The 23,216-nt window shown below is 40.9% G+C and overlaps 1 protein-coding gene across 1 annotated transcript; it reads left to right on the top strand.

Moving 5' to 3' along the window:
* Window positions 1-468: 468 nt before the first annotated feature.
* On the top strand, window positions 469-23,216 carry MINDY4B (MINDY family member 4B). Its single transcript, XM_044432747.1, has 13 exons — window positions 469-581; window positions 827-854; window positions 3,193-3,366; window positions 6,559-6,678; window positions 7,673-7,736; window positions 7,880-7,907; window positions 9,284-9,449; window positions 11,977-12,042; window positions 12,398-12,468; window positions 15,168-15,240; window positions 17,304-17,477; window positions 20,709-20,889; window positions 23,077-23,216. The coding sequence occupies exons 1-13, from the start codon at window positions 469-471 to the stop codon at window positions 23,214-23,216; spliced, it is 1,398 nt and encodes a 465-aa protein (XP_044288682.1).

Below are 23,216 nucleotides of genomic sequence, written 5' to 3'. Positions count from 1 at the left end.
GTTGCATTCTGTTCCTCTAGACATTCTGCTATCAAATTCAACAAAATCTAGCATTAACTCTTAAGCACACCATATCCCTCATTGTGTTGTGCGAAAACAATCCCTCGATCTTTTTGCACTGTATTGAGGCCTGTGTCATCAATTATTTAAAAATTCCGATTTCCCTGAAATAGATATGTAATTGCAGCCCATTTTGATATAAATCTGTGCCTTAAATTAAACATTTATGCCATATATACAATGGACAGAAAAACACGGGGCTATGTCCAACTCTAATGAAAGTTTAATTGCAATGTGACAGTATTCAGTTTACTGCAAGTGCAGGGATGGAGACAGAAAAGGGAGTGAGCACTTCCTGCTATTTAAACACTTCATATGAGCGCTTGTGTCAAAAGGGGATGAGCTGCTTTTGTGTGTCGGACAGCTGATTTTTAATGTGCATGTGACATAATTATGCACAGCAACCACATGGACAAGGTGGCATCCACTGATGCACGCAGCATGGAGCCAATGGCTCTAGAAGAGATATCCAGAAAAATATCAGATCTAGACAAGTGGCGGAAGATCTTTCACGTCGGTGGGTAAGGACCTTTTTCTGCTTGAATCTTGCCTGTAACAATAATTAGATCATGTTCCAGGTTGCAACCCTGTGGAAGAATCCCTTCAAGAATTTATTGAGACTTACTTCTGAGTAAATGTGTCCCATGTTATGCTTCTGTGGCCTTATGAGATCTTGATGTGCCACAGATCACACTATTTTTGTGAACTGTCTATTTGCTAAATGTTTGCCTTTAGCTGTTTCAGCTGTGTTTGTTTCCCTTTCCAGGTTGGAAATGAGCCATAAAACTCATCAGGTAACTTTCACCAATTATTTTTCAGTGTTATACTCTTACTACCAGCAATTGTTTTTGAAAGAGGGCTTGTGTCTGAAAGGAATACAGCTGATGAAAACATTCATTTGTAAAACAAATTAAACAAACAGTAAAAATAGTCTCTTCTTTGGAGGGGGAAGATAAACTCAGTTTTCCCCACTCAGTTTAACAACTTGTAGATGTTTTTTGGAGACACATATACTAATAAAGTTAAAATATTTAAATGTCTCCCTGCATTATCAAATCATAAGGTGATATACCAAATCCATTAAAACAACAATTAAAATAAAATACACAGATAAAAACAACAAAAGAGAAAATCTACCAAGCCAGGTATTAAAATCAAATTTGTCAATATACAGATATGTTTTCACCAGGTACCAACATTTCTTTCTTTCTTTATATAAACCATTTCTATGCCGTCCTTTTCGACTACGTCTCAGGAGATTCATGAGATTCCTTGTACAATAGTATACCATTGTCATTATAAAAATAAACCTTTTCTTAATCATTTTTCTAATCCATATTCACTTCCAAAATAAAGAAATGTGGTTATTTACTTAGGAGTGTATCAAACCTTGACAGTATGCATCAGGTTTTCTTCATTTTTTCCCCCCTGGAAGGAACTTCCATGCTTCTTCAGACTCTGCTCTTGAGGTTTCCTGAAGTTTAGCTAGTATTACAGTGGGCAGAAGTGGGGAGGGTTCAGAATTCACACGATGCACTGACTCTTTTCACACAAGATCACAAGCCATTGTGTGTGAGTTCCTGCTTAACTGTGAGTTATTGTCAAAACATGGGTGGTTGTGTTGTATGACCTCAGCCATACTAGCAAACCATGGTTTGTTAACCATGAACAACCTACTGTTCACAATTTGACAACATATAGGTTATCTTCCTAGGTTGCTTATGGTCAATGGACCATGGCTTCTTAGTGTGGTTGGCTGTATATAACACAACAACCCACATTTCAACAACAACCCACACTCAATCTGTACTTTGGCTTGACATGTTGTGTGAACCCAGCCACTGCTTTTTAGAGAGCTTTGGCTGTTGTACAGTATAGAAATTAAATAAATAAATAGTGTAGGCTTTCCATGTGACCATAAAAAAGCTTGCTCAATGCTTATCTCCCTAACAGTAGTTTGACTTGCTGTAATCAGAAAGAGATAAATATCATCAGCTGTTGATGTCAACAGATCAAGGTATTATTAAAAGCATAGGGCCTGAAACCAATAAAATGCAGGGAACCCTATATATAATTTTTAGAAATTATATATCTATATTTCCTTCTGTGTTCTAACCTTGTGCTCAAGGCAGTTTATGGCATAAAAAGTATACATAATCCCTTTTTAAAATGCTATTTTAAAAATCTATTTAAACTTCCTCACAGCTAGTTTCAAACCTGACTTCATGACATATAGTTTCTTAAAAAGAAAACAAAAAGAGAAGAGAAAAGATAGCTCCTGCTTTTTGGTAATCCAGGACCTCGAGCCAAGGTTGTTCTTTTTTTCAAGTGTCACCTGACACTAGGCAACTTTCCTGTGACGACTTTCATTCTATTGGTAAGCTATGGATAACAGACCAAAGCTGCAGCTGATAAAAAGATGGGTAGATTCCAAGTTGAGTTACATAGAAATATTGCAAGAGGAAGTAAAGAAGAGTCAACTAGTAAGTAAGAAAACAATTTGTCTTATTTTGCTCCAGAAAAGAATTCTGCATTTTAATTTTTTTTAATTTTTTTGCTGGGAATGTGAGCGGTTCCTGTTTTTCCCAGGAACATTCCATGTGTTGCATTGTGGTCCCTAAAAAAGTCAGTAATTTTAGGGACCACAATGCAACACATGGAATGCTAAAGGAACAATTATGTGATTCTGAATTACCTTTGACACCTTAGTTCTTAACTCCCAACCAACTTACCTAGCAGTAAGGCTCACCGGTGTCAGTGGAATTTACCTTTAACAGAAAGATAGCAGCTCTATTACAACAGGTATCAAATTATTGTTTGCTAAACTGCAGTTTCTGTGAAGTCAATGGTGCTCTTTATCTTTCAATATTTTGTGGTATTTTAAGATGTTATATTAAGTGCTTTAGGGAAAGAAAAGCTAGATTCCTGACATACCATTCTGAAGCAATGATAAACCCCTTTTATCTCCTTGCAGATAAAAGACAAAACAAGACATTGGATAAGCTTTGCTAGAATTCCTTTGTTTAAAGAAATGATTTACAATAAAAATAAGATAATACGATGGGGAAAAGATTAGTAATATGCTATACTGCTTAATTTCTCATTGTTCCTTTATTTCTATTTTTTACATAGAAGTTCCAAGACCACAAACTGGACAATGATAAAGAGGATACCGCTGCAGTATCCCAAACTACAAATCCACTAAACCAGAGCCAGTTTGCATCCAATATTCTTTATTCCATTCCCAAAGCTCTCAAAGTCTCATCAAACCTAGGAGGGAAGCCCATCTCACTGGAAATGGCTGTGGTAAGCAGACCTTGTCAATTAAGCATGAGCTGAAACTTAATCTTACCAGAATTAAAGAGACAGAGAAATCCTATCCCAGGAGCACTGTTGGAATCAAGGCTGTCGTTTGCTGCTGTTAGAAATTATTCAAAAGGAATAAAATAGGAATAACTGTTTGGGTTGCTTCCCAAGGATGCTTTTGGACGTGGAATGCACAAAACTGATGTTGTTACTTTAGCATGATTTAACTATTATGAGATGATTTTACTTCATTATTCCTATTCTTAATAGAGTTAGAGAAAATGCAGAAAAGGGAAAGCAAAATGATCAAAGGGCTGAAACAACTCCCCTTTGAAGAAAGGTTACAAGACTCTGGGATGAGAGATGTGGGGGACCATGAGAGATATTTATAAAATTATGCATTCACAATAGGAGACTTCAGAGTTTTCCAATGAATCTGAATTGTGGAAGATGTAGAACAAATAAAAGGAAGTACTTCTACACACATCCCATAAAAAACTATGGGATCCTCTACCATAAGATGTAGTGATGGCTACTAACTTGGGTGGCTCTAAAAGAAGGCTAGACAAATTTATGGAGAATAAGATGGCTACTAGTCTAATACAGGAGCAGTATGAATGCCTACACACATGACTTGCTGGGAGCACAAACAAGAGGGGGCAATCGCATGCCTGTCCCATTTGTGCGCTTCCCACAGACAGCAGTTTGGTGACCAGCCCTTGGTCTGATATAGAATGGTTCTTCTTATGTCCTTCCTCTTGCTCAGGAGTCCTCAAACTTTTCCACCAGGGGGCCAGTTGAAAGCTGGCGGTGGTGGGTGCGGGCCAGAAGGGTGGTGCCAGCAGTGCGCTCGGGCTGGTGTGGGGGCAGGGGCAGTGCGTGCAGGCGTGCACACTGAGGTGGGGGCCAAGCATGCAACGAGGGGAGGGGAGGTGCAGGCAGGGGCAGGCATGTGCCATGAGGTGGGCGCACGAGGCAGCAGCTTGCTTGCTTGCTTGCTTGGAGGTCATTTTCGCCGAGCAAGCAAACCACTGCCTCCCTGCCCGCAGTGCAAGGTGGGCGGTGGCGGGCGCGCATGGCAGGCCTGAATGGGCATGGCTCCTGGGCTGTTGTTTGAGGACCCATGCTCTTGCTAATGCTTTCCTTTTCTCCTTATAACTTTCCCAGATGCCAATTGTTCATCAATAAATTAAACCAGATAGGAAGTCAGCTTGGGAGATGTTGCTTCCTTGTGTAAGAAACTAAACAGACATGACAGTGAGAATCATGATGAGATTTCCTGACCTTTAAAGAAGTCTTCCTTTTGGTTTTGATTCCAGCAGTGACAGTACTTTGAACAGTTTTCCTGACGTAAAGATTACCCACTGCAAAGCTGCTATTAGCCCCATTTGGTACAATAAATGTACCTGTATTTTTTCCCAGGAAGACCAACAGCAGCTTTGGGGTAATTCAGTTTTGAGAATTGTAAGCTACAGATAGATGTGTTGGACCACCACTTTGTTCAATGACAATTAACATGGTCATTACTTTCTGGGAATAATGGGTGTCAGAGTTCAGCACAGCAGGAGGTCACCCAAGTTGGGGAATGCTGCTCTTTCACCCCCATTTTCTCATGGAGGATGAGGTTATAGTGCCCTTTTCATTTTGGAAAAGCCAGATTCATTCCCAGGACCCCAAGGATATCATTGTTCTGGAATTTAGATTTGTTTGGCCTCTCTGGATCCCTTCCAACTCTGTGCTTCTTGGTTCTGCTCACAGAAATCAGAGGTATCAGTGTGGCTCTTCAGCCCTGCCAAAGATAGTCTATCATACTCAGACACTGTGTCTCCATGGAAGCTGAGATGGCCTGAGAAGGCCAATTTAGTTAGCAATTAGCAATAATTACATATCATTTTTCATTTGAAACAAATCCAGAAGCAGCTTACAAAAGATCCAAAATAAGCCAAGCAAACGAACAAAAGCCACATGCAGCACAGGATCATGAGGCTGGTACAAAGATTGTTCATGGCTGGGGGAGCCCAAGACTTGGCAGCACAGGGTGGGCGCCACTGCAGAGAAGCAATGCTTATTCTGCTCCCCACTTCCCCCCACCAGGCAGGGGATAGGGGGAAGCCAGGAATGTAAGGAAGCAGAAAGAGCAAAGATCTACCCATTGGGTTGTGGGGTGGCTGTTACTTTCAGAGTAGGGAAGAACCCACCAGTACTGGGGGTGCCCCTGCCAAACTGATAGAGCAATGTCTGTTGGAATGGTAGCACTCCGACTGCCCCACTTAGCCTCAGCCTGTATATTTGTCAATGCATTCAAATAAAAATGTCTCCTGTGACCTTGCTCCTCACTCTGAGGTAGGGTTGGGGAATCCTTTTTGGCCCAAGGGCCACACTGGTTCTGGGCAAGCAGTTCAGCCGACCATATGCCTGCACATGCCTACACCTAAAAGTTGGTGGAACCATTCCATGATATGTATGGGGTCCCACAAATGAGACTGACCACCCACACATTCATAAGTGTTGTTGTTGTTCTTGTTACATTGCATTTATCTCCCACCATTTTTCTTCTAATGTTGGACTCTAGGCAACTTACATAATTCTCTTTCACTCTGTTTTTATCCTCACAGCAACAATCCTGTGAGGTAGGTTGGGCTGTGTGAGCGACTGGACCAAAGTCACCCAGTGAGCTTCATGGCTGAGTGGGGACTAGAACCAAGAGCTTACAGGCCCCTAATCCAGCAATCTAACCACCGAGCCACACTGGTGCTCGACTCCTCAAAAATCCATACATTGCCCTCTTCCAGTGATGAGGCAATAAGGAAAGCACCGAAAACTTTTGGAAAGTCTGATTGCATCGGAGGAGGGGTCACAATATTAGGGAGAAGACACTTGTCCTTCCCACTCCAGCAGTCACACACCCTCTAAGACACCTGCCTCATTGCAATTTTGCATGCTAAAACATTGGAACCAGTGGAAGCTTTCCAAAAGATTTAATGCAGAGTGATTGAGGAGCAGAGACACTGCCTTATTTGCAATGAGCAGAACTGACGGGATGGATGGAAAACGTCCACTTGTTGTGTTAGGTCCCCAGGCTAGAGGTTGCTGAACCTGAGTAACCTCCGGGAGTCCTGAAGCTCCTCACTGCTCAGACAAGTAACATGTTTTGCTTTTTAGTAACAATGCCCATTTTATTCCTTTTCAAAGGGACTACGGAGGTTGTTATTTGGAAGCACATTCCAAATTTTCAGCTATGAATGGAAAAAATCATATTTCAGATACCATGATCCATATACTGACTTGGCCTATGCCCTGGAAACAGATAAGGTAAGATATATCAGTCATTTTATAAAGAAAGAAATACTCTTGTTCAAGCTAGGCCCAGCTCAGTCATATACTCATTGGATGGCCCAGATCAAAATCTCTCTGTACCAGTTCATTTCTTCCGGTGTATTATAGGAATCAGTGACTGGGTTCAGACAACATAACCCACACTCAGGGGTTGAGTGTGGGTTATCAGTGAATCATGGATTGTTGTTGAAATAGGGATTATCATGTTGTTTGAACCCAGCTGCACTACCAAGCCATGGTTTGTTAACCACGAACAATCCATGAAGAGACTCAAAGTATGTGGCTCGGTTGAAAACTATGGATTGCTCACATTGGTTTGTTATCTTGGCTGGGTTCATATTACAAAATAAGCAACAACCCATGGTTCAGTGACAACCACACTAAACTCATACTCAGTCTTTGCAGGTGGGTTATTATGTTTTCTCAACCTAGTCATTTTCCCCACTTCACCAAATCCTGAGAATGAAATAGATTGTAAAGCACCCTCTCATTAAAGAAGTCACCTATTAGATGGCTATTGAGTACATCTAGAATTTTGATGCAGAAGTAACTCATCACCATGTGAATCAGCCCCTTTGCCCCATGTATTGAATCTTCTGCTGGCCGTCACAGCTATATGTGTTTAAGATTAGTGTAACTGTCTAAGTAGCCTTCTTCCATTCCTCCCTTTCCTTCTGCCGGTGATGCCAATGAAAGCCATCATCACTGACTAGTATTTGTATCCAGAGAAGCTCTCCTATATATTCCTGATAATGTTCACCTTGCAGAGCAAATTCATTTAAATGAATAATGTGTGGCCAGAGATGGCCTGCAGTACCTTTTTCAGTTTTCTCCTAAACCTTCCCTGCATGCTGGTTTCAGATGTGTGCTTACCCAAGTCCATTGTGTTTTGTTGGGAGGGTTGCCCATCACACTTAATGTGCAGAACAGCACAATTTCTGTGGTGCAATTCACTAATGCTTTCTTTCAGGGAGGAGCAGCAGCAGTTCAGATGGCTGTTCAGGTCAACATAATTAAATACTTATTGTTTGTACAAAACACAGAAGAAAATGTTTGTTTCCAAAGGTAAGGAAATCCATTTGGAGTAGGGAAAAATACATATGTCCTTTGTGTTTTGGGTCCCAGAATGTGAGTTCCAAGTCCATATTGCAAATTTGGCCCAATTTAGCTTTATTGTGCAAAGGACACAATTGTAACATCTATATGTCTCAGCAACCATCCGTCACAGTATCCATTGTTATATGTGTTGTTATATTTCTGTACCACCCATTACCCAAAACTCCAGGCAGTTCACAACTGTTGAAGAAATAAAATACACTATACAATTTTAAAACTATAGTATAACGTAGAAGTAAAAGTTCACTACAATACAAAAATTTAAAATACAGTAAATGATTTAAAACTGCAGTGCCTGAAAGACTAGGATTCCTGAGAATATAAGATCTTCACCTGGAACCAGAAAGAAAACCACATTGGTGCTTGGTGAAGCTTTCCAAGAAGCTCATTCCACACCCAAGGTGCCATGGCAAAGAAGGCCTTCTTCTTACTCACTTCCTTTGGTACTGCTCGGAGAGAAAGACCACTGAGGATGACCTTAGTTCTGGACAGGTATATATGAGAGGAGACAGTTCTTCAAGCAAAAGTAGCTTAAGAAAGTTTCAATGAGTCTGAGCAAACGTCAAGTTGTCACTCTCCTCCCCTCCCCTCTCTTCCTCCCATGCCAGGGAATTTGGAAGCTTTCACTGCCACCTTCAGTTACTCACACTTTGCCATATCTTCCAGATGCAGAATTATGGGTAATGCTAAGTAAATTCAGAAACCATGATTTCTGCCAGGTTTAGAAAGAATTGTTGGTTTTTAAAATTATGCTCACTTGTTCAACTTTGAATGTTTGCACTTACACTGATATGGGACTGAGGAGCCTTGGTTGAGTAATATGCAAAGGAGTGCAAGCTGGCAGGTACCCATCCAGTTATTGCCCCACAGAGTCTGCAAGTTCATTTTCCCCTTCGGTTACTTCTGACAGCTGTCAAAAGTTGAGCTCTCAAACATAACCAAGAGCATGAAACATCTTAGCTCATGGAAATGTGGTGGCATGTCATTCATCCCCTTTGTAGCAAGAACTTGGGGTGGGGGGTGGGGCAGGGAATAGGACTCATGTGTCTCAAGGATACCCTCACTTTTATACCTGTTCCTGATAATCCGTCATTTTGCAAAGTGCCAGCTACCCCATTCACACAAACAGTTAACTCTGGCAGCTGGTAAAGTTGCAGCTCCATTTTTAAAGCTTTCTGCTGTCTATACTGTGTCTATCTATTCTATGTTCAGATGTCATGGCAATCCACCAGCGGTACAATGACCTATACATTTTTGGGGTGGTTTGTTGCCCATGAGCAAGGCACCCTGGGCTTGCGTGACACTATAACCCTTTGTGGATTGCAGCTCATGGTGGGTTGTCATGCTGTGCAAAGCCCTTCGCTGCTCTTTGAGAGTGTTATCCAAAGAGCTATTCTGTGGTCTATTGATTAGCCAGTGGATTTGTGTGGTTCCCTTCATAGACTCTTTCTATTTGGCTTTTCAGTTTATGTGAGATAAGTCAAACAGAGCAAGAAAAGGCTCTTGCATCAGCTCTGGCTGGGATTCTGTGGAAAGCGGGGGAAGGTCAGAAAGCTACTGTCTGTCTTGTCACCAATGACACATATTTTACTCCAAGCATAGACTACAAAGTGGATCACTTTACTGAAAAAGTAAGAGAAGCGATGTTCTTAAAAGATGTATATTTGGAAGTGGGCTTGATTCTAAAAGGCAACACACAGTCTTCAAAGCATACACATGATCCTATGTTGTGTCAGAAACAACGAACACTTAGAACTCCTATTCCCAGCCGAACCGCTGGTGGAAATCAGTTTCCTTTGATGAAAAAAATATTTACTGTATTTCTATGTAACTCAGTAAGTAAAGCTGTCTGGGTGGTTCTCACACACACACACACACACACACACACACGGAGGGAGGGAGGGAGGGAGGGAGGGAGGGAGGGAGGGAGGGAAGCTGCTGTGTGAATTGAGGTACTGAATTCTGCAATTCATTCTTTTAAATTTAATATGGTGGGGGAGGGGTTCTTTGTTTTGCTGTGCTGCTCCATGTATTGTTAAATGTCATAGGGTCTGCCCAGATGTTTCAGCAAAAGCACATCAATATTTTATGTGTTTATATACTGGTTCCCATATCTAAAAGCAGCTTGATGTGTTTTACAAGATGAGACAGTAAAATACAACAGCATAATAACAAAAGAGTCATCTAGGGAGCAATCCTATGACCCCCTACACATAGACACTTACACAAATGTGCGTAAAAGGATTAAATTAGGCTGGACTAGATGAATCCAATGCAGCATTGGCTTCCATTCTTATATATTCGGTTCCATTCTGCTAAGATGCGACTTTCTGAATGAGGTAAGAAGGGGTGACCAGGCTTCCAGACCAGCAGACCAGCTCTACTTTTTTCTCTAGAGCCAAAGGAACCACGAACCAGAGCCAGGTGCAAGAACCAGGACTTTAAAAGCAGAATGTCGGATTTAAGCAGAGGGGCATTTAAAGTGCTTGGAGCCTAGCCTATTGTGTCAGAAATTTCCATACAATTTGCATATCCCCTGGCAATCTCCCTCCTTATAGGCAAGTAAGCTTTTTGAAAAAGTATGCCATTGGTATCAATAGAAGCTCTGGATTTTCCCCCTAAGTTTAATTGCCATGCCAGGGAAGAGGTATTCTAGTATATGAGAAGGAAAGGATTAAACCTTTCTTCCCCAACTGCAATCCCACTTGAAAATTGCTGCCTGAATGGCAATTAAATGACACTTAGATCTCTGGGGAATAGAGGTTTAGGAAATCAGTGAGGGTTGGGGTCTCATGGACCCAGAACTAACGACATCCCTGGCTTGGGGATTTATGTTCTGTACTGGAACCGAATTAAGTTTACCTTCTTACCACACTAAAGTCATTTCCTCACTACCCAAGTTATCTCCATTCCAGCAGCTAATATTGGCACTGGGGAAATCATTCTGCTGCTGCTTTTGTTAAAACAACTGGAAATTGGAATCTCTTGTTGGTCTAATGAGAATCATCCAGAGACCTTTCCGTATATCCAGATCTACTGTCTGCCCACCTATGTAGGGAGTTGGTATGAGCAGAGCCTGGATTACAATGGAAAAGTGGGGTCCAGGGATTGGGAAACCTCCATAAAACTATGTTCAGAGCAAAAACTGAAACTCAATCCAGATAAGATGGAGGTCCTTTTGGTAGGTGGTTCAGGTTTTCAGGTAAGTGATTTTGGCCCTGTCCTGGATGGGTTGAACTCCCCCTAAAGGACAGGGTCCGCAGCTTGGGAGTGCTCCTGAACCCAAAGCTGACCCTGGAGGCCCAGGTGGCAGCAGTGGCGAGGAGCGCTTTCCTTCAGCTTCAGCTGATCCATCAGCTGCGTCCTTACCTGGACAAGCACTGCCTAGCAGTGGTGATACACGCTCTGGTAACCTCCCGGCTGGACTATTGTAACGTGCTCTACAATACGTGGGGCTGCCCTTAAAGATGGTCCGGATACTTCAGATGGTGCAAAATAGAGCTTCCAGGATGCTGTCGGGGGCCAGTTGTTATTCTCATATAATCCCGGTCCTCTATCAGCTTCACTGGCTTCCAATTGAAACCCGAGCCCAATTTAAGGTGCTGGTATTGACCTATAAAGTCCTAAATGGCTTGGGACCAGGATACCTAAAGGAACTACTTTTTCCCTACATACCCACCCACCCCTTAAGATCTGCAGCAGAGACCCTGCTCCAGGAATCCTCCTTGAAGGAGGTTAGGAGAGAATATACTAGGAGGAGGGCCTTCTCTGTGGGGGGCACCCTGGCTATGGAATGTGCTCCCCAGATAGGTCTGCCTGGCACCGACATTATATGCTTTTCGGCACCAGATCAAGACCTTTTTATTTTTCCATAATTTTAATGTTTAATATTGTAACTATGTTTTATGTTCAGTAGTGGATTATTTTGTATTATTTGGGTTTATACGTATTTATTGGATTTTGACTTGTAAGCCATCCAGAGACCTGAAAAAGACTGGACGGGGTAAAAAAAAAATCCAAAAAATAAATAAATAAAAACAAAATTATAATGAGCTGCTCTTGCTTGTAACAACACTGGATGAATTAATTATTACACCACACAACATCTTTTCCAAAAATTATTCCTACATTCATAGCATTTTAAATCTTCATTTGCAGGTGCAACTTTTTGACTTTTTTGAGAAAGAAACAGCTCAGCAATTTCTCTGTGATCACATACACTATGTAAGTAGAGGATATGCAGTGGCTTTTCAGATTTGTATCAGTTGCCAGGTTGTATAAGGTGGAACTACACTTATGCAAGTTTGAGTATAAGTAAGCACTTAGTTATTCAATGGGGCTTGTCCCCAGGTCTGAGTGCACAGAATTGCGGCCTTATTCTCAGGCAGCAATGCTATAAAATGGCTCTGTCTTTTGTTCTGATCCAATTTATGGCTAATTAAGTTTTGCATTCTGGCTGACAAACTTATGTATGTAGCAAATGCTTTCCCCTCAGCTTTAGTCCTACAAATAGGTGAACTATGAATATATATGTCAACATAACTCTGAAAGACGCTCATCGTTCTATCCTTTTAATCAGCTGAATTGTGACGGAAGCCATGGGGTGATCTTATTTCTATATAGCTTGCTTTTCTCAAGGACATTTGAGCGGTAAGAAAATGCTTTTCCATTTTTAGTAATGCTTAGATTTAAGCCAAGGAATGTTTTGACATTTGCTCCTTTTTACTTAAATGCTTTTTGCAGCTTAAATGCTTTTTGTGTATTTCTGGCAAAATCACGACTCTCAGTATTTAGCACCAAAGAGCAACCCTGAAGAGTTGCAGGAGGGTCAGCGGGAGTGGGGAGGGCACTGGTATGATACCAGATGTAGAGATGTTCCATGCATCCTACCAATAAGTATTATTTTTAAAAATCTTAGCAGGGAAGAAACTTTTAGAAGTATGAGCCCCCACACTGATCACATTTTAAGGAGAAGCCATAGCATGGTAAGAAAACCAGTGTGATGCAGCAGTTAGGGTGCTGTACTGGACCTCGGGAGATTTGCATTTTAGTTGCCACTCAGCCCAGAAAGTCCCTGGATGATGTTGGGTCAGCCACTGACTTTCAGCCGAACGTCTTCATGGGCTGTTGTGAGGACAAAATGGGGAGGAGAACAATCTTTGCAAGAGGAGAAAAGGCAGAATATTAATGTAGTAAAATATATAAAATAAATGGATATTTGCAATCATTTCTGGATGGATATTAATGGAAAATAGGAGTTTGACAGAAGGATGCAAAGGCAACAGTTCTCATTTAACTATACAACATATTTTGCTTGCCAAAAGTATTTAAAACCAAACTACATGTTAAACGTGTAGCTTAACATAGAATGTATTCTTTTAACTGTAAACAATGGGCAACCATGTGAGGAGGGAAACATCAGAATCAGGACCATGGGACACCAGAAGGGAAGCTTGATCTTTCTTCCTGCAGTGTGATCCCAGTGAATCCTCCCAAAGCTCTGGATGCTCCTCTTGATGCCAGGAGCATGCTTGCTTGCCATGTCCAGAGAACCTTTCGGGGTACAGTGAAGGCCTTGCCTGGTAGGACCCATTACACCTGAATGTTCCTCATGCCATCTCTTAATTTGAGCAAGTTTGGGTTATGAGAACAAGGTAAGATGTTATGGGAATCAGTTTACCTAGTATTATGAGGACTTTAAGATCTCTTCAGGCAGAAGATGGGTTAACAAATTACGTTCTAATTTGGTTCAGCCAAGGGAACTCACTTTAGATCTGAGGATACTTAGGAAGAAACTAAAAAACCTTTATCAAGGATGAAAATGTGGTTCATTGAACACCGTGATGAAATATGGATGCAAAATATGAGCAAGCAAAAGAAAGCTTACACTCCCTGGCTGAATTGCTTCCCCAGGGAATGCCCCAGGGCCAGAGGATGCTCCATGGATGTCCAAAGTTGTCTGAGTGAGTGATGCATCAATTCTCTCTCCAGGCCAGAATGAAAGATAATGCCTTTTGTCATACATTTCCACCCACCCACCCCTCATTATTTCAGGAGTTGACAGGACACAACCCACTTCCTAGGAGACTGTGGGGACAAAGCTGCTTCAGCGGAGGAAGCAATTTCATTCTCACAGTGAAATCAGTCCTTCTCTTGAGAATGATTGGTGAAGGCACATTCAAGGCAATTATTACTGGAGCTCTTCCCAACAAGCTGAAAGCCAAGAAACTGCTCTGGCTTTTGGACACTGGGAAATTTCTCTACACTACCTGTTGAACCTGAATAAACTCCTTGCCATTCTTCCAGTACAGCCCATCCAACAGAGCTTGTTGTTTACATCCACATTTTGCTTTCTCCAAAGCACCCATGGCCAGTTCTGCCCCTTCTTATGTTCCATGATCCTCATGGCAACCCTGTGAGTTAGATGAAGCTAAGAGACAATAACTGGGCCAAACTTTCCAATAAACTTCATAGCAGTGTGGGGCTTTGAACCCAAATCTCCACAGCCCTAGTCTGGCACTCTAGCCACTTTATCATACTGTTTATCAGGTTTATGCTGTGCTGTGGGAACATGATGAGAATATTGTGCATTAACTTGCTGTTCCCAGGTATAGCTGTTGTTTCATTCTTGGCAACACAGCCTTCTTCATATCATGGTTCTCTTCAAATTAACCTTTCAAAATACAAAGTTTTGGTGTTTTAGGGTGCAATTGAATGAGGCTGCCCATGACCCTCTGAGCATGGAGGACGACAGGCATCCTGTGTAGAGAGGGAAGAGGAATTTATGTCCATACTGGTCCCACCCTGCACCTAGGCAGCCAATTCCTGCCACATAGCCAAGGTTATCGGGAGGGGGAGGGAAGGAGGCTGAGGTGCCCCCTGAAAAAATTGTCTCTTGGCAGTGCTACTCTCCTCCCCACCCCACCCACCAGAATACCTGTCCCTTCTCTGAGGTCCCTCTTTTGGTCTTGGAGATGCAACAGTGTAATTCTTTCTGCACAAGCCACAAGATGGGAGGAAGGAATTCTGAGTGTGGATTCTCAGATCCAAGGTCTCTTTTCTACCTTCAAAAGTGGGAATCCAAATGATCCTATGGCTGTTTAGATGCTGTCTAGGAATCACAGGATTGGACTGTCTGTAATGTTCTTTTTTTGAAGGACTTATTGCATTAAAATGTTGTCTGCTGCCTTGTTGATTTTTTAGGTGAGGTCAGGAATAAATAATAGAGAAATGATCATAAGATGGCTGAAACTCAGATCATTTTTTGGCAAGAAGGCTGGTGATGCATAACATGCTGACATCAAACTGTAATTGAAAACAATAAAGTTTTCTTTTGTTTGGTTGAATAGGCTTCAAAAAGACCTAGATTTCACAACAGCCCATTTGTTACAATGCAGACTTGGAGACTTCATCTGTAGACAAGTAGGTTTGTGTATGTATGCTACATTTTCCTTCAGTACTTTTCAAAACCACTTAGAGATATTCTTAAATATGGTCAGAGGTCTATCAATTCATTCAATTCAGAATAAAACAATGAGAGCAAAGGTTCAATAATGCTAAAGGCAAAAAGAATTTTAAAGAATCATCCCTTTGGGGGCATTTGCAATACTTGTTTGGCTGATTTTGTATCTTTGCAGGCTCTGACAAGATAAAAGAGGGAAGATGAAAAAATTAGGATGGTTAAAGTCCTTTGTTTGGTTTTAATGCTTACTACAGATGTGTACATCTCTTAACAAGCTTTGGTCCATCTAGCTCAGGGTTTATCACACACACACACATACACACACACACTGACACAGTTCACACATTGTAAACAACATATGGTCTATTTAACTTTGGGTTTTTGTGTTGTCTAAAGTGGGCCACTGACTTGCAGTGACTTGTCAGGGTTTCAGAGAAAAGGGGTAACCTTGTAATAATTTAATAACTCAGTAAGTAAGCAACTTTGCACTTCTGAGAACTCTATATTCACGAAAGAATAGGGTGAGGATAGGGAACAGCAGGTAATCAGTCAGTAATTTGCTCTGTCATTGCTAATGCCACTTGTTAGAATAGCTACTATACTGGTGGAAATCTCGTACCGAGTAACACCATCTCTCTAAACATGTGCTGGCATTGTCATATGCCAGGATGCCATGATAGTAATACTTAGCTGCCATAGCTGCTGAGATGATCCAATTAAAAAAAGAAAAATGGTGCATCTTGTAGCTACAAAGAGTAGAGATAAAAGGATAACATGAAAAATATGTGTGCATTGCCCAATGCAAGCATGGCACAAGAGATCTATGAACAGTTCTCCTGCTAATCTTTATTCCTTTTGGTGCCAGGCCAAAACCTTTTTTATTTTCCCAACATCTTAAGATTTCATCTTAAGAGACTTTGGTAAGGGACAGTCTAAAAAAGTTTTAAAAGGTAAAGGTTTCCCCTTGATATTGTCCAGTCATGCCTGACTCTAGGGGGCGGTGCTCATCCCCATTTCCTAGCCAAGAGAGCCAGCGTTTGTCTGCAGACAGTCTCCATGGTCATGTGGCCAGCATGACTAAACACCAAAGTGCACGGAACGCTGTTACCTGCCCACCAAAGTGGTACCTTTTTATCTACTTGTATTTGCATGCTTTCGAACTGCAAGGTTGGCAGGAGCTGGGATGGAGCAACAGAAACTCACCCCGTTGTGCAGATTTGAACCAGCGACTTTTCGATCAACCAGCCCAGCAGCACAGCAGTTTAAACCACTGCACCACCTGCACTCCCTAAAAAAGTTTTAAATAAATAAATAAGATTTAATACTTGTTTTAATTGGGGCATATTGAGGATGTTGACGTTGTGCTTCCTATTGTATCACTGTCCTGAGACTTTGGTGATAGTACGGGATAAAAAAATCCTTAAATAAATAAATAATCTCTCACTTTAAATCCATCACAGAAAACTTTGTGCTCAACATGTGTGCATTTGGAAAGAACATGAAAACGTGTACGTTTGAGAAATCCACACAAATACTCCTTAACCAATGGGAGAGGAATATATATATGTTTCAAAGTTGCACACAATTGATGTGTACTTTTGGAAAAATATGCAGAAAATATACATGGATTTTCAGGCAAAAAAGAATAAAACAAAGCTCACAATCTGATATTGAGTTGGAACAGCTTCAGAATGGAATTTGCACAATTTTGGCAAGCTCAACGTTTTGCTAAGTCATACGAGGAAGGAGCATTAACCCTCCTGCATTAATTTGTTTCTGAACTAAATTGTCCCAACTGCTTTTAAATGCAGAGAGGAGGGGGACATGGGGAAGTATGTAGCCATACAGTGCCCATCTCCTTCGCAGCATATCTAATAGATCCTGCTAGCCTACTTTAAGGGGCAGCAACAAAACGAAGCAAATTGGCTGAATGCATCTATTTGGCATCTGTTCTGGCTTTTGGTGTCATTCTTGAGCTCAGTTTCTGATCTACCTCCTGAATGTGGATCCTTTCCCCTTTTAGGCAATTCTGAATCTCATTTTAACAGGAAGAGCAAGCCCACATGTGTTTAATGGGTTCCAGAAGATTGACACTGAAGGCAGTGTGCAAAAGCTGAGTCATGGAGTCTTATCCCGCAGTGATGTAGGCTATTTACACTGGAGCAAGGAAGAAGTGGAACATTATAGTCTTCTGCAGGTGAGGTAAACATACTAACCCCCAAAATCTGAGGGAGAACTTCTCCTCATAGCAGCCCAACTCTGCTTTAAGATTGTCAAAGGAGACCCTTCTCCAAAAGGCTTTTATATATGAGGCAATTACTCCACTGTACCTACTTTCAGTTTTGTTGTAGAACTGACATGAAGAGTATTTCCTTTCCTGTTTTTCTGCTACATAACCTTTAGGTGGCACTGGGGTACAACAGAATAACTCAAATACACAAGTGAAAAAACTGGTGGGCTGTTTGCTTTTATAAATGATACATTTTTCTTGCTCTAAAAGAAACAAAAATAAGACATTGAAGCAAAACTGAAGGATCACAACAACATCTAAAGAACTGATAAACAATGGCAAACACACAATAATTGCCTTGGGTAGGAAAATTCACAGTACTGTTGGAACTTTGTGTGAAAACAAAGGGGAGAACCTTCTTTGTTGTGGCACCCTGATGTTGCTGTATTTTTGTTTGCCCAAGCATTTTAAACTGTCTTATTTTAAGTTGACTAATGTGATTGTTGATTTTATGTATTTCTTGCCATGATTAATGATTTTGTTTTATTTTACAATTGTTTAACTTGCTGTACAGAGCCCTGATATCAGTTGAAGGGTAGTATAGAAACATTTTAAAATGAATTTCCCTTGAGTATCTGTTGGATTCAGGTACATATGCAAGCTGTTGGCCAAATTAAAAGTGACATTACTCACATTGGTTAAATGAATGTACCTAACCTGGCCACTTTTATTCTAAAGGAAAGAAGGTCTTCCCAGAATATTTACAAAAAAGAATAAGCTATTAAAATGTAAATATGAAAAATATAATAAACTAGAAGACACAACACCATAAAAGTAACTGGAGGAGGACTATTGTGCTGGAACAGGTCAAAGGCTGGAATTCTGTCCTTGTGGAACAAGCAACATTTATTTATTTATTTATTAAAACATTTCTATGCCACCCCATTCGCCGAAGCCTCGGGGCGGCTCACAATATAAATTAAAATACAAGAAATAACAATATAAAATAAGTCGCCCTGGCCAGATAAAATAAGCAAATAATATTAACAATTAAAATGTCTTTGGGAAGCGCACAGGTGGGACATGAAAGCAATGTCACCCTCTCATTCATGTGCTTCAGCGACTGATATAAACCCTTTGATTATTCTGGAAGTATTATATGCCCATCAGGATTACGAGCCATTAATGACGGTGGATGGTCCAAGCTGGCTGCCATCACCACAGCTTGTTGTAGCAAATTCCATTGTTAACCATGGACCATGTGAAGACCTACTTCTGTTATGTCTGCTGTAAATCTTCCACCATTCAGCATCAAGGAAGGAGATCAGGTTCCAGTATTATGAGACAGGAAGGAGAAAACCTCTCCCGAGACATTTCCTCCACAGCAAGCAGAATTTGATTATGTACCCTTTTCTCACGTCCTGGTGATTCATCTTTCTCCTAAGGTGAAAAGGCTGCAAACCTTTCCTCATAAGAGAGATGTTCCAGACCCATGATCATTCAGGTTGCCCTTTTTCTGCATCCGTTGCAGCTCTGCAGTATCCTGTTTGATGTGCAAGGTTACAGGGGTTTCTAAAATGCTTGTGAAAAGAGGAAGGGCTTTTCCTAGCACTGCAGGAACAACGAAGTATTGGGATGGAAACCAACACAGAACGAACGAATGAATATCAGGTGCCATCTAGACAGGGCCATGCAGTTTGCGGGAGATGAAAGCAGTGGTTCAACACATGTGGAGAGCACTATATTAAGGAAGGCTAAATATATTTAAATGGGAGATACAAATGCTGGATATATAAAAAGATGCATAACCATCCTACTGAATCCGTTGGCCCTAGCAACATAAGAAATGTTCTGATAGATCCTGCTTCCCACATTAATTCCCTATGTTAATTATGCGTGTATAAAGAAGTCTGTCCTGAATCTCCTGCCACTCTGTTTTATCGGATGAACTCAATTTTTGATTCTCAATTTTGTGGCAAACTTTTTTTCTGCACCTCAGGCATAATTTGATAGTTCTGGACCACTGTCCTCTTCCTTCCTAAACTGTTTCCAACTTCTTAGTCTCGTCTCATAGAGTAACTGCTCCAGTTCCCTGATCATTTTGGTTGCTTTCTTCTGCACTTTTTCCAACTCAACAATATAGTTTTTGAGATGGGGCAACCAGAATTGTCCCCTCGCCCATATTGGCTGCACCATACATTTGTATGGGGGGGTTACAATATCGGCAGCTTTGTTTTTAAATTCCCTTTATAATCTCTTTTCAGAAAATGCCTTTCTTGCTTAGCTGCCCCAAGTTTAAACTTCATCAGTGTATTATGACTAGGATCTATTTATTTATTCATTGATTGTATCCACTCACTCACTGTAGTATACTTAAATTTAATCACAGTTATTGGTTGTTGTCCGTTTATCAAGTTTAGTGAGGCTTGGACTCTGGCTTGAAGTTGCCCTTGATCTTGTGAATTAATTAGCAAAATCTGGATATGCAGAGTTAAAGAAATGGGGCATCAGATGGATACGGCTTGGTAAGGGAAGGGCATACATTGCCCAACAAATCAGTTTTGGTGGCTAGGGTAGAGAAAATGCATTTACTATTCAGACTCTTTCTTTTGTTTCTTTTTCTTCATCAATGTAACTCTAGTTATAATGGCCTTTGCAGTTTATTTCTTTATTTAAAATATTTCTACCCCATCCTATCTGAAAATTGTCCCAGGATTTATTTATTTATTTATTTATTTAAAACGTTTATATGCGGTCACCACATGCCTTGGCATCTCAGGACGGCTTGCAATGCAGAATTAAAACAATAAAACAATACAGTAAAATTATATAAAAACAAAAATAAAAAAGCCACTATTAACAATAAAATTAATTTTTAAAACAGTCATTAAATAAAAAGGTTTTAACCTTAATTCATCACCGTTAAGTGCTATATCCTAAAATACAGAATGCATTTATCTAGTGACAGTATTTGTTCTGGGTCCCAAGTTACTTCTCTGGGGCCCTGCATCATACCCAACACCCCCCTCCCCCCCATGTGCACACATGCACGCACACATGCAGACACACTGAAAAGTGTAACCACCCCCGGAAGAGCGCTTTTTTAAGTGAAGAGGGGTTTTTAACCCGCAAACATGACCTGTTAACTTTTCTACTCACTCCACTGTCTGTGTGTAAACTTCTTGCTTTCTCCCCTAGGTTGGCAGTATGCTGAAGACCCCTAAATTGCCTATATGGTTGTGCGATATCAATGGAACCTACAGTGTTCTTTTCAGCACCAACAGGTTGCTCTTGTCGGACTGGAAAATGGAACATCTCTTTGACTTGTATTTTTATAATGCGCAGCCCTCGCAAAAGACAACGGTGCATCTAACAATAGGTAGGCACTTAGATTTCTCAAAGAGAACTTTTACAAGAATACACTTAGCTTTTTTCAGCTTCATATGCCCATCACTGCCCTTTACGTAAATGTTGCTTAAATCCTTTTTTCTTTTCTTTTTCTTTTCTTTTTCTTTTGGTGCATTTCTGCAACGTCATAAATTAATGGTGGCAGGGTGGATATTGATCTGAGTGCACCTTTTGATTTTTAAACTGGCATTGTTCTGCTTTCTGTACTGTGGGAGCTATATGCAGAAGTAATGCATTCCAGACAAAAAAATGTTTTTAAGCAACCCCTTTTAAAATGCCCAAATCTTAAACAGATCACAGTAAACAGTATTTAAAAATACAGCTCTGAGAGCAAATTTTGAAAGAAAACTCCAGCAATTAGGAGACAAGAACATTTCTAAAGAAAAATAGGTTCCCTGAGGAGAGTTCTAAAAGCTTGTTGGGAGGGGAAGAATGCCCAAATTGTTCTAGGCCGTATAATCCATTAAGAGACCAACTATTTCATTTTTTCCTTCTCTTTTTATGAAACACTCAGTAACAAAAGAATGTCAGGGAAGGTCTCTCTATTATGCAGAATAAAAGACAGGCTGAAGAGTTGGGCACATGTTTTCTAAAAAGCATCTTCTGAACATTTGGATATCTTGAGAACTAGTGTGGCACAAGGATTAGAGTCCTGGACAGGAACTAGAATGACCCAGGTTCAAAACCCCACTCAGCCATGAAGCTCATTGGATAAAGTTCAGCTAATGACTCTCTCTCAACCTACCCTTCCTCACAGAGTTGTTGTGAGAATAGCATGGGGAGCTGGCATTAAAGCAAGGGTGCTGCCATTTGCTTTTTGTGGGAAGAGTAGAGAGCAGTGTGGTGTAGTGTTTAAGACCACAGGACTGGGACTCAGGGAATCTGGGTTCTAGAGTCCCTGCTCAGCCATGGAACCAACTGGGTGACTTGGCCAGTCACAGATGCTCAGTCCAACCTACCTCACAGGGTTGTTGTGGGGATAAGATTGAGAGCAGAAGGAAGAGAATGATGTAAGCCACTTTGAGTCTGCTAGAAAAAAGCAAGATATGAATCTAATAAATAAATAAATGTGGGATATAAATGTAGTGGTAAAATAGGTCTCAAAAGGCATAGAAACATGCAAAACACTGCAGCCTTCAGTTTTACAATGTAAGCCAAAGAAGTACATATGTAATGTAAGTAAATTCTTAAATATAAAAATAAAGTTTGTCCAGATTCAATTGGCTAAATAGGTTTATATGTTTCACACTTCCCCAACCAGTTAGATGTTAAGAGCAGTGCTACCTCATATAGTTTCCTTTGGGGGAAAAGGACTGGAGATCTGTGATGTCACTATAATAACTGTTATATTTACAAATATACAAGGGAGACATGGAGGTCAATATCGTAAGAAAAATACCGAAAATAACAAATGAATGATCAAAGTTCTGGAGCAACTCCCATATGAGGAAAGGTTACAACAGCTGGGGTTGTGGTCCTAGGAAAAGGGTGAGTAAGGAGAAACTTGATAGAAGTGTTCAGAACTATCCATGGTTTGGAGAAAATGAAGAGTGAGACATGTTTCTCCATTTCCCATAATACTAGAATCTGGGGTCCTCCCATGAAACTGACTAGTGGGTGATTCAGGACAGATAAAAAGGAGGTACTTTTCATGCAGTGCTTCAGAGTTAAGCTATGGAATCCAATTCTACAAGATGTTGTGATGGCCACTGTTTGGTCTGCTTTACAATGGGATTGGGCAAATTCATGGGGAAGAAGGCTAGTCTTGAGAGAACCTCCTATATGCTACCTCCAACAATAGAGTTGTAGGGGAACTTCAGCAGAAAGGTGCCACTGCATTCACATCCTGCTTTTGGGAAGCTGTGAGCAGCCGGTTGGCCCTAAAGTGATCAAAATGCTGACTAGATGGGTACTTGGTCTGATCCAGGATAGTGCTTATGTTCTTGTGTTCAGATGAGACCTGGGGTCAACTCTCCACTCAGCTGTGACACCTGCTTAGTGATCTTGTGCAAGACACTATCTCTCAACCCAAGAGGGATGTTGTGAAGATAAAAAGGAGGACCAGGAGAGAACTAGATATGTTGCCTTGAGGTCCTTTGAAAAATGGCTGGGTACAAATATAAATAAATAGGAAAAATGCATTTGTTTCTTCTTTCAGACACTCATTCTCATCACTGGGAAGAGAAGCAGAGTGACACGGACAATGATCTGGAAAAAAGGTTCCCTTCTATCGAGATGGCAATCCGAACTAAGTGGGAAGGTGCTGTGATCAACTGGAATGGAATGGTCCCATTTTAA

This window comes from Varanus komodoensis, unplaced genomic scaffold (assembly GCF_004798865.1).
Source record: "Varanus komodoensis strain SLA01 unplaced genomic scaffold, ASM479886v1 scaffold25, whole genome shotgun sequence".
Lineage (NCBI taxonomy): Eukaryota > Metazoa > Chordata > Lepidosauria > Squamata > Varanidae > Varanus > Varanus komodoensis.
This window is presented reverse-complemented; position numbering and strand designations above follow the sequence as displayed.